The sequence below is a fragment of the Carassius gibelio genome, chromosome A17 (assembly GCF_023724105.1).
Source record: "Carassius gibelio isolate Cgi1373 ecotype wild population from Czech Republic chromosome A17, carGib1.2-hapl.c, whole genome shotgun sequence".
Lineage (NCBI taxonomy): Eukaryota > Metazoa > Chordata > Actinopteri > Cypriniformes > Cyprinidae > Carassius > Carassius gibelio.
In genome coordinates, this window is record NC_068387.1 from 26,841,773 (window position 1) to 26,853,856 (window position 12,084).

General features: G+C 33.8%; 1 protein-coding gene across 1 annotated transcript; it reads left to right on the forward strand.

The window, feature by feature from the left end:
• The first annotated feature begins 7,138 nt into the window (after window positions 1-7,138).
• actc1b (actin alpha cardiac muscle 1b) lies at window positions 7,139-11,517 on the forward strand. Its single transcript, XM_052530144.1, has 9 exons — window positions 7,139-7,293; window positions 8,522-8,669; window positions 8,749-8,877; window positions 8,954-9,064; window positions 9,143-9,227; window positions 10,116-10,277; window positions 10,359-10,550; window positions 10,623-10,804; window positions 11,281-11,517. The coding sequence occupies exons 2-9, from the start codon at window positions 8,541-8,543 to the stop codon at window positions 11,422-11,424; spliced, it is 1,134 nt and encodes a 377-aa protein (XP_052386104.1). The 5' UTR covers window positions 7,139-7,293; window positions 8,522-8,540; the 3' UTR covers window positions 11,425-11,517.
• Window positions 11,518-12,084: the final 567 nt, after the last annotated feature.

Genomic DNA, 12,084 nt, shown 5'->3' on the forward strand with positions numbered 1-12,084 from the left:
TACTTTTAGTAAGAGTTGAAATAAAAAATTTTCATTTTCTTTTTGTTAATATATATGCTCCTAATGGGGGAACAGAAAGGGTTCTTTTATTCGAGAAATTAGGTCGTGTTTTAAAAACTCTTAGTTTAGGAGATATAATTATAATGGCAGGAGACTGGAACTGCACCTTGAATTTTAATATAGATAGAAATGCTGAAGAACCTCACCAGAAATCAGCCTGTGTATTATCTAATATGGTCAAAAATTTAAATCTTGAAGATATTTGGAGAATAAAAAACCCAATGCTTAAACAATACACTTGGGTAAAAGTCACAGATGGTAGAGTTCATGCTGCTAGATTGGATCGTTTTTATATTTCTCGCGATTCAAGAAACCGAGTGGGTAATGTTAATATTATTCCAAATATAATTTCAGATCACAAAATGATAACAATGGACTTTGTCATGTTGAAAGAAAGTAAAAGGAGTTTGTATTGGTATTTTAATAATAAGCTTTTACAAGATAATGTTTTTTGTGAGAATTTTAAATTGTTTTGGGAAATATGGCGAAAGCAAAAAGGAAATTATGGTGATATTAAACAATGGTGGGACATTGGAAAAGTGCAAATTAGAGTTTTCTGTCAGCAATATTCATCTTATTCAAAAAGGACATTAAAGATCAGAATACAAGACTTGGAGAATGAGATTTCTGACATAGAAGAAAAAATGATGGCGAGGAATGGACTTCAATTGGAAACTGCCCTTTCTGAGAAAAAGCTTCAGTTGAATAATTTATTGTATGATAAAGTGAAAGCTGCCCTTGTTAGGGCACGTTTTATCCAAAAGAAGGACATTGATGGACCTACAAAATACTTCTTCAATTTAGAACGAAAGAATAATCAAGGAAAATTGATGGTTGGTTTAAAAAAAGATGATGGTGTTGTTACTTATGATTCTTATGAAATGAGAAGAATTGCTGTTGATTTCTACTCTGATTTATATGCCGATAATGTCACAGATTCTAATTGTAGAGATGAATTATTTTCATACCTTAAAAAGTTGACGCCTGAACAACAGGAGGTTATTGATTTACCAGTTACTTTTCAAGAAGTGACAAAAGCTGTACATGATTTATCATCTGAGAAAGCTCCAGGTCTTGATGGGTTTCCATCTGAATTTTATAAACATTTCTGGAATGTGATTGGAAAAGATTATTTTGAAATGCTTTTAAGTTCAATACAGACTGGGTCTTTACCTAAGAGTTGTAACAGGGCAGTGTTGTCTTTGTTACCGAAGAAAGGTGATTTGTATTGTTTGAAGAATTGGAGACCTGTTGCATTAATGTGTATAGATTATAAAATCTTTTCGAAATGTATTGCCAATAGATTAAATAATTATATGAGTGTATTAATCATGAAAGAACAATCATATTGTGTAAAGGGGCGATGTATTAAAGATAACCTTTTTTTAATGAGAGATGTAATAGATTATGCAATGTACAAGGATTATGATTTGGGTTTAATATCTCTTGATCAAGAGAAGGCGTTCGACAGAGTTGAACATGCTTATTTGTTTGATTTACTTAAGGCTTATGGTTTTGGAAATGGTTTTATCTCATGGGTTAATTTATTGTATAATGAAGCTGAATGTATGGTCAAAATTGATGGTGGATTGAGTGTTCCTATTAAAGTAAAAAGAGGAATAAGGCAAGGGTGCCCTCTTTCAGGGCAACTCTATAGCCTTGTAATTGAACCACTATTGTGTAAATTGAGAGAACAGTTGACAGGTTTACACATTGAGGGGTCAAATATTTTAAATAATGTGAAATTATCCGCTTATGCTGATGACATAACTGTAATAATTAGAAACAGTGAAGATATTAAAATAGTTTTAGAAAATCTTAAATGTTATGGAAGAGCATCATCGGCAAAAATAAATTGGACAAAAAGTGAAGCTTTATGGTGTGGTTCAGAAAGATCTAATGTCCCACAGCTGCCAAATAATGTCACTTGGGGAAAAGATGGTTTTAAGTTTTTAGGAGTGTTTTTAGGTTCTAAGGTTTATAAGGAAAAGAACTGGGAAGGATTACTGGAAAAAGTGCGTCTCCGGTTATCCAATTGGAAATGGTTAATTCCTCAGCTCTCCTACAGGGGAAGGGTCCTGATAGTCAATAATCTTGTTGCATCAACATTGTGGCATAAAATGGCTGTATTGGACCCCCCTGCTGCTGTCATAAAGGACATTCAGAAATGTCTTGTTGACTTCTTTTGGACCGGTCAGCACTGGCTGAGACCTGCTGTACTCTACCTACCTCTGAATGAAGGGGGGCAAGGATTAATTGATATTGGCTGTAGGATTGCTGCTTTTAGACTACAAGCTGCCCAGAGACTTCTGTATGGGAAAGACGTTAGCTGGGCTCATGTGGCTTGTGGTCTTTTGAGGAGAGGAGGACAACTGGGTTTAGACCGACAATTGTTTTTAATAAATTTAAATGATACTGTATTAGTTGAAATAACTCCTTTTTATAAGTCCGTTCTAAAATCATGGAATGCTTTGAAAGTTGTACGAGAAGAAGGAATTGTAAGAGGATCATGGATTAAAGAAGAACCTCTTCTTTATAATCCTGCTTTACCTATAAACATCTTGAACTCTCATTCAATGCAAGCTGCTATGGTGAAGGCCCAGTTCATAAAAGTTTCTCATCTGTGGACTAAGAGTGAATGGATGTGTTCAAAGGATATGGCAGCAAAGCTTGGCATTAAATCACTTCGTGTTGCTGAAAGATTAAGGACTGAATTCTTATCTGTAATACCATCAACATTTACAGAGTTATTGAAAGACGAGGAAACAAAACCACAATATATTAATGAGATGGTTGAATTTCCAAATTTAGGGGTAAGTGCAGCTGTGGAGACAAGGGCAGGAGATGAAGGAAAGCTGTTGAGTTTTAAAACTCCAGAGCTTAATTTGTTTGCTGATATAGGAAAGAGAGCGATGTATTATACTTGTGTAAAAGTAATGCATTATGAGTCTTTAAAAGATGTTTTAGACTCTAAATGGCAAGGGATAGATGGGTTAGATGGATCACCTAAAGGTAGTTGGAGGACTCTATATAAACGTCCTATTGATAAGAGAACCGGTGATCTACAGTGGCGTATAATACACGGGATAATAGCTACTAATAGACACAGGGCACATATTGATCCAACTGTAAGGGATGAATGTCCTTTTTGTTTTGAACATGAAGATATGTATCATTTATTTTTGCAGTGTGAAAGATTGAAGCCAATGTTTTTATTGTTGGAAGATTGGAGTAAGAATTTGAATTTTGAATTTACTTTAAACGGGTTTATTTATGGCCCGAAGTATAAATATCAAAATAGAAAAACTGATGTCTTAATTAATTTTTTATATGGTCAAGCAAAGTTAGCTATATGGCTAACAAGGAAAGAAAGGATGAATGGGGGTGTTTCTACTGATGTTAACATGACTTTAAAAGGACTGATATCTGCCCGGCTTACTGTTGAGTTCACATACTATAAAATGGTTGGAGATCTTGATGCTTTTAAACAAACTTGGGCTTTGAATGCTGTTTTATGTGATTTAGAAGATGGAAATTTACACATGAATGTATGAGATTTTTTGTATATTGATGTAAATTTATGTATTTTGTAAATACTGTTTTATTGGTAATGTTATAATTGTTAAAATAAAGAAAAACTAAAAGTCAAAAAAAAAGTCTCTCTCTCTCTCTCTCTCTCTCTCTCTCTCTCTCTCTCTCTCTCTCTCTCTCTCTCTCTCTCTCTCTCTCTCTCTCTCTCTCTCTCTCTCTCTCTCTCTCTCTCTCTCTCTCTCTCTCTCTCTCTCTCTCTCTCTCTCTCTCTCTCTCTCTCTCTCTCTCCGGAGAAAATCAAACCATACAGTCACACTGTCGCAGCGTCACGCTCTGGTGACGCGGCCCGCGTTACGTCATGACGCCGCTAGAGGCGCTGCTGCTCGTCACTCTGTTTAATAAAAATTTGATCAATTTAATTTAGTTTTAAAATTAATTTCCTTTTACGTTATCATTTTATAGTAATTAAATAAAAATAATAATTAATAAATGCATTATGAATTAATAAATCAATAAAACTGGCATTCATTTATTAAATTAACACAAACACACACACACACACACACACACATATATATATATATATATATATATATATATATATATATATATATATATATATATATGTGTGTGTGTGTGTGTGTGTGTGTGTGTGTGTAGTTGACAAACAAACAAAAAAAATCCTTATATTTATGTGTGAAGTCTAATCTTTGAGAAAGGGTCACTAACTTCATCAATTCCTTCACTGCATTTTTTACAAATATTTTTACTTAACTGTACAATACATTTTGTCATAATTTGTGACATGACAAAAACTGAGAAAAAAAAATCTTAATAATACATAAATAGCCTGAGAGAGATTTATCTGCATTGTTAGTAAATAAATATAAATAAAAACACTATTTATTTAATATTATTTAATATTTTATAATATATATTCAAAAGTCATTTTATTAAAATTAATTAATTAATTATGAAAAATTTCCATTCATTTTAAAAATGAAATCAGGTTATGTTTCTATTTGATCTCTTTCTTTATGTAATAAAAAAAAATCTTTTTTTGTAGTCAGTTTTATTAAATCACTGGCTTGTTAACAGAGTTTTGTGTGTGGCGTGAGGAACTGATTTCCCATCACTGCTGATCTAAACGTCTGCTGTTGGTGTGTAATATGATGCACATATTAACTGGTGAACAGTAAAAACAGATGTGAACTTCTTTAATGCTCTTCAGATGATAATGGCATGGATTGGTTCCTTCATTAGATCACACACGTGTCTCGGTTCATCAGTGAAACGCTCCTTCGCTCTCCACACAGAGCGAAACAGCTATTAATAGTGAGCTCTGAAGCTGTGGCCTCATCAATCTCTGCTTCTGAACCGACACATGTACAGCTCAGTAACACACGTTCAGTCTCAGACAGACACAGATATCAAGAACTATTTACTCTGCACACAATTCAACCATTCTTACACTCTTGAACATGGCGATCGAAGTGATCAAAAAGTGAAGTGGTTTTAATCACATTAAAAGAGAGATTAACATTTGAATAATAAATACAAATCATTTTATTTTATATTTTTATGAAATTAAAAATATTTGCATTTTATATATATATATATATATATATATATATATATATATATATATATATATATATATATATATATATATATTATCCTATTTTATGTAATTAAAAATATATAATTAGCATTTGAATAATAAATACAAATAATTGTATTTTATATTTTTATGAAATTAAAAATATTTGCATTTTATATATATATATATATATATATATATATATATATATATATATTATCCTATTTTATGTAATTAAAAATATATAATTAGCATTTGAATAATAAATACAAATAATTGTATTTTATATTTTTATGAAATTAAAAATATTTGCATTTTATATATATATATATATATATATATATATATATATATATATATATATATATAAAAAAAATCCTATTTTATGTAATTAAAAATATATAATTAGCTTTTGTTAGAATTCACACTTTGAATTTAAATTATCTATAATTTATTAATTATAAATTAATAAAAAATTAAAATAGACTTTAACTTCAACAAAGAAATGGTTTTAAATATATGTAAAATATATCAAAATACATCTATTTTATCTTTCTATGTAATTAAAAAATATTTCTATAATTTTTGTTTTACATATCCATCACATTTTCAGATTTTGTAATGCATTTCATTTTTTATTGAATTATATTATAGTGATTTTTTTTTTTATCCAGATGGATGGATGAATGGTTCACACTCTTCTATTTCGGTTCTCAGTTCTTCTTCATGCTCTAGTTTGGAGATGTGTGTAAGAAAGAGCCACAAACCCGGCTCCAGACGTCCATGTGTTGTCATTGTAAGGTTGTATTTCCTAATGAGGTGCTCTTATGAATCACACCAATGGGACAAACGCTCGGCTCATAACACCTGATGAGAACTGTGACCCTAAAAGGAGAGAGCTAAGCCAATCAGAGCGCAGCTGCTACTACAGCCCGGCCAATCAGAGCGCGGCTCGGGGGAGCGGGCCGGCTGCTGTTACCCCTCAGCTGTTCACCACATTTAGGGTTCGAGCCCACATGCCAGCTCACTGGCCCATTGACATATACAGTATTCCTCCTGGAGAGAGCGAGGAGCCTCTAAGACGTTACTAAAACGAGATGGTTATGGACATCTTCAGGCCGCCTGTGTTCGTAAAACGCTGAATAATCAGAATTATATCAAGAGATCGCTGACTATAGCCTCGAAAACCTCTCTCTGTTTCCCACAGAAGCCTGACATTACTGTGACAAAAACCAGACATGAAGAAGATTTGCTGAAAACTGGGAGGAGAGATTAATACATGATTATCCGCCGTATCTTAATTATACAGATGATACAACAGTGATAAAGCATGCAAAAAAACTAAAAAAAAAAAACTAAAAAGCAAAAATATAAAAGATAAAATTTGTATTTAAAAAAAAGAAAAATATTAAATAAAACCACTATTTATTTATTTTTTTAAATAAAAAATATACTTTATAAAAACAACTACAAACAAGTATATTTTAGTATAATAAAAATCTTTAAAATATATGTATAAAAAGCACATTTTTAATTACATACATAAAAAACACTGCACGTGCACACTAGATATATATATATAAAGTATATTTTTAGTATAACAAAAATGATTTTACAATATAATTTATAAAAAATAATATTTTAAATTACATAAAAATACAAATATTGAATAAAAGCAGATGAACATTAAATATAAAAGGTTTATTTTAGCATGATTAAAATACTTTATTATATAAACAAAAGATAAAAGAACATGAACCTAGGTGAAACTATTTATACACACACACAGATTACAATTTGTCATGAAAATAATACATTTGAAATATGTGAAAGTATAAACACTATTCAATGTTAAATACATCTTCAGATTAGTCAGATTTGATCTGGTGTTTAACTCAGGAAGCCTCTCTTAACTCTGGTGGGATCAGGTTCATGGGTGGAGAGGGTTATTTTCTGGTTTTTATTTTTTCTTGTGTGCTCTTATTTGGGCTTGTGTGAACCCCAGGCTCCGCCCCGGGCCCCGAGAGCCGCTCTTATTTAAAGGGGCTCCTCACCTTGTGTCTCTGTCCCAGTGGAAGCATCAGTCTTGTGATTACAACTTGGTGAGTCCTTCGATCGTCCGGAGAACCTTCTGCATCTGAAATCTCTTTAGGTCTTTAGTTTGATGAGTTTGTGAGAGACGGGACTTAGATCTTGCTTCTGGAGAACGTTTTAACAACTCAGATGTAATCTCAGAATAGATTTAAAGGCGTTTTTTGGTGAAGCATCAGCTTAGTTTGAATGAAGCGTGACAGCTGCGAGCAGAGACTCGTCGAGCCCTAAATAGGCGTCTGTCCTTCAGTTAAACCCTAGCCTTTCTTTGGCATTTGGAGGAGATATGATTTCACTGACCCTTCATGGACAGAGCCGCTGATCGCTGTAGGCTATTATTACTGAACTATTCTACTGTAAAAACCTGCGCTGCATGCAATTCATACCACATAGATATGTGATTTAGGTGAGTTTCTAACAAGAATGATTCGTACTTATTAGAAACATCATTAAATGTAGGTTACTAAAGCGTAAAAGTGTTTGGATAAGTGTATAAATGTAAATGCGGAACTGGATCAAGTTTTAGTAATTTTTGTAATATTTTTTTTAATTCCTTTTTTATGTTTTATGCTTTCAGTTTAGTGTCCATTAAAGTTTTTTTTTCTTTTTTTTTTATATATATTTTTTTATTCATTTTTTATGCTTTCGGTTTAGTGTCAGTTAGTTTTACTATTTTCTTTTTTTTTTTTCTTACATATTTTGAATCCTTTTTTATGTTTTCATTTTTGTTAAAGTTTTAATAATCTTGAGTTTTTTTCCATTTATATATATATATATATATATATATATATATATATATATATATATATATATATAAAATGTATATAAACACGTTTTTGTCATTTTTACTAGTTTTATTAGTTATCTTTAATTTGTTTGTATTTCTGTCTTCAATTTTAATTTTAAATGCATTTAAAATTTTAGTACTTTTGATGCTTTTGTCATTTTTATTAGTTTCTTTATATTTTCGAATTCAGTTTTTTGTTTTCCATTTTCATTTTAGTTCAAATGTTACATTTTGCTGTGTGTTTATCAATTGCTTTTTTTAATGTCTATATAGTTTTTATTAATTTCCATTTCAGTTTTAGTCATTTTGGTACTTTAAAACACACATGCATACTTTATCTCAAATAGCTAAAGTAAGACCTTTGTCCAATTAGCGTCTGTCTTACTTTTTGGATTCGACGTCTGTGTGGTTAATGCACTCGTCCTCAGATGTAAACTCCGTTTCCTTCACAGACCAACCAGAAAACCAACCATGTGCGACGACGAAGAGGTCACCGCCCTCGTGTGCGACAACGGCTCTGGCTTGGTCAAGGCTGGATTTGCCGGAGATGACGCTCCCCGTGCTGTCTTCCCCTCCATCGTCGGCAGACCCCGTCACCAGGTGCGAACACATCTGCCGAACATCACGAGAGAGGAACCGCTCCGCTGCATGCTCTCTAACCACGCTTCTCTCTCCTCAGGGTGTGATGGTGGGTATGGGTCAGAAGGACAGCTATGTAGGTGATGAGGCTCAGAGCAAGAGAGGTATCTTGACCCTGAAGTACCCCATCGAGCACGGCATCATCACTAACTGGGACGACATGGAGAAGGTGCGCGTCTAGTCTCTTCTGGTTGAATGCATGCATGTGGCGTTGTGACTGACACAGTGATGTGTGTGTGACACAGATCTGGCACCACACCTTCTACAATGAGCTGCGTGTGGCCCCCGAGGAGCACCCAACCCTGCTCACCGAGGCCCCTCTCAACCCCAAAGCCAACAGAGAGAAGATGACTCAGGTACAGAGGAAGATTCGGAGGGTTTCTCAGAGACAGAGTCAGACTGCTTCATGACGCTTGTCTGCTTTGCTCTTGCAGATCATGTTTGAGACCTTCAACGTCCCTGCCATGTATGTGGCCATCCAGGCTGTGCTGTCCCTGTACGCCTCTGGACGTACCACTGGTGAGGCCTTTAATAAAGACACTAATCAGTGTTAGAGTTAACATATACATGCATGTTTTAGATCGTAACAATTAGCTATTAAAATATCTGGTAGAATCTCTTATTTCACTCTTAAAATTTTAAAATGAAGTTTGCATTGGAGTAGTTTCTGCTTTAAGAGCTGAATTCCGTTTCAGTGTAATTCCCTCTGTTGTCCTGCAGGGGCATCATATCCGGATTATTATTATTTTTTAATTATTTAAGGATTAACAGATACTTTCATAGTTTTAGTAATATTTTGAATTTGTTATTTAATTTTTACCGTTATTATTATTATGTTTTGACATTTTTTATAGTTTTTTATTTATATATATATATATATATATATAGGCTATTTTGATTTTTTTTTTTTTTTTAACCATTATTTTAGCGAATGTTTTAGTGTTTGGTTCTTTTTATTAGTTTATATATATATATATATATATATATATATATATATATTATATATGTGTGTGTTTATTTCAGTTGTACTTAAAGCTTTAGTAATTTTTTTAATATTCGTTTTATTATTTTTTGTTTATTTTTGTTGTTATTATTATTATTATTTATTTTATTTTATTTTTTCAGATTTTTAAATTTTTTTTACTTCAAAATTAAAATGCTAAATGTTGACTTGGCAACTAGATTAATTAAGTTTACATATTTTATATCAACTATTTTTGTTATGGTTTTACTTTTAGTTAGCAATAATAACCCAGATTCCCAGTATGATATTTTAGTGATGTTTCCAAATCATTCATTTCATATTTATCACCAGCGCGGTATTGTTTATGACACAGTCTCGCGCGTGTATAACTGTAATGCTGTGTGAGATCAGTGTATGAGGTCGGTTCCCGGTGTGCTCCGCAGGTATCGTGCTGGACGCCGGTGACGGTGTGACCCACAATGTCCCCGTATACGAGGGTTACGCTCTGCCCCACGCCATCATGCGTCTGGATCTGGCCGGTCGCGATCTGACCGACTACCTGATGAAGATCCTGACAGAGAGAGGCTACTCCTTCGTCACCACCGGTGAGTGCGCTGCAGTCCGCGCGCGAGAACACGTGCGCCAGCAGCACGAGCTAATAACGGGTTAATCTCGCCTCTCCGCAGCTGAGCGTGAGATCGTGCGCGACATCAAGGAGAAGCTCTGCTATGTGGCTCTGGACTTCGAGAACGAGATGGCCACCGCCGCCTCCTCCTCCTCCCTGGAGAAGAGCTACGAGCTGCCCGACGGTCAGGTCATCACCATCGGTAACGAGCGCTTCCGCTGCCCCGAGACCCTCTTCCAGCCTTCCTTCATCGGTGAGTCTCGCGAGATCGCGGTTTGATTGACAGGCCCTGCTCAGTGCTGATGACTGAACGCTGTGCTCTCAGGTATGGAGTCCGCTGGGATCCACGAGACCGCCTACAACAGCATCATGAAGTGCGACATCGACATCCGTAAGGATCTGTACGCCAACAACGTGTTGTCCGGTGGCACCACCATGTACCCCGGTATTGCTGACCGCATGCAGAAGGAGATCACTGCTCTGGCCCCCAGCACCATGAAGATCAAGGTGAGAAGCTGCAACAATACATTAGAGACTGTGGGAGGTCATGGGTTCGATTCCCATTAATGCATGAACTGATCAAACCCACACTTTGAAATGCAATGCACGCCTTTTTTTTTTTACTTCTAATCGATTTTAATTTAATGTAGTTGCCTATATACATTATTAATTGCACTTTTGCATAGATAAATAAGTATTAAAACAAACTATTTATCAATGTTACATTTCTTAGTTACACTCTACAATAATTATGTTAGTTTATGCATTAACTAATCAAACATCTTTTTAAAAAATCAGTCTATTAGTAAATGTTGAAAGTAAGATTAATAAACACTTTAGAAGTATTTTCAATCTTAGTTAATGTTAACCAGTGAAACCTTATTATTGTTATTATAAAGTGTCACGAATCTCTTTTGAAGTGTAGTGAAAGTGTTTCAGATTATGAGTTTCAGACACTCAGTGTTTCTCCGGTCTCTCTGTAGATCATTGCTCCTCCCGAGCGTAAGTACTCCGTCTGGATCGGTGGCTCCATCCTGGCTTCCCTGTCCACCTTCCAGCAGATGTGGATCACCAAGCAGGAGTACGACGAGGCCGGTCCTTCCATCGTCCACAGGAAGTGCTTCTAAACCAACAACGACCTCAGTCTCAGCCGTACATTTGTACCGTCTCTTTTACTGTATATACATGTAATGTTGTAATAAAAACAGATTAACAGAGAACAGTGTGTGGAGTGATCATTAGCATGCTTTTTTGCATGCCTGCATCAAGCCAAAATGCTAGAATAAATAATGCAAAAAAATTAAATATAAAATAAATACAGAAGGATACAAAACAGTGGCAATGCTATGGTAGAGAGTTGGTAAAAGCATACAAAAGTACTGAATAAATATATACACCACTGCATTTACAAGGTACTCAAGGGTTCTTCAAAGAATACCATGATACTACCACGGATTGATTTCTAAACTAAAAATATATATAATGCATTGTGTGACATTAGCTATGGAAACCTATTTCTGCTACAAAAAAAAAAAAGATTACTTTTTTCTATTTTAATTTTTTTGGCAATTCTAAAATAAATAAATGAGATAATAAATAATATAATATAAATAATAAATAATAAATACAAGATATACAAGTCCGAATTGTGTCATAAATTAAATCAGAATTACCTCTTTTATTTTTTATTCATAATTTGTTTGGCAGTTCTGAAATAAATAAATGAGATAATAAATAATATAATATAAATACTAGAAAAATACAAGATATGAGTCCGAATTGTGTCA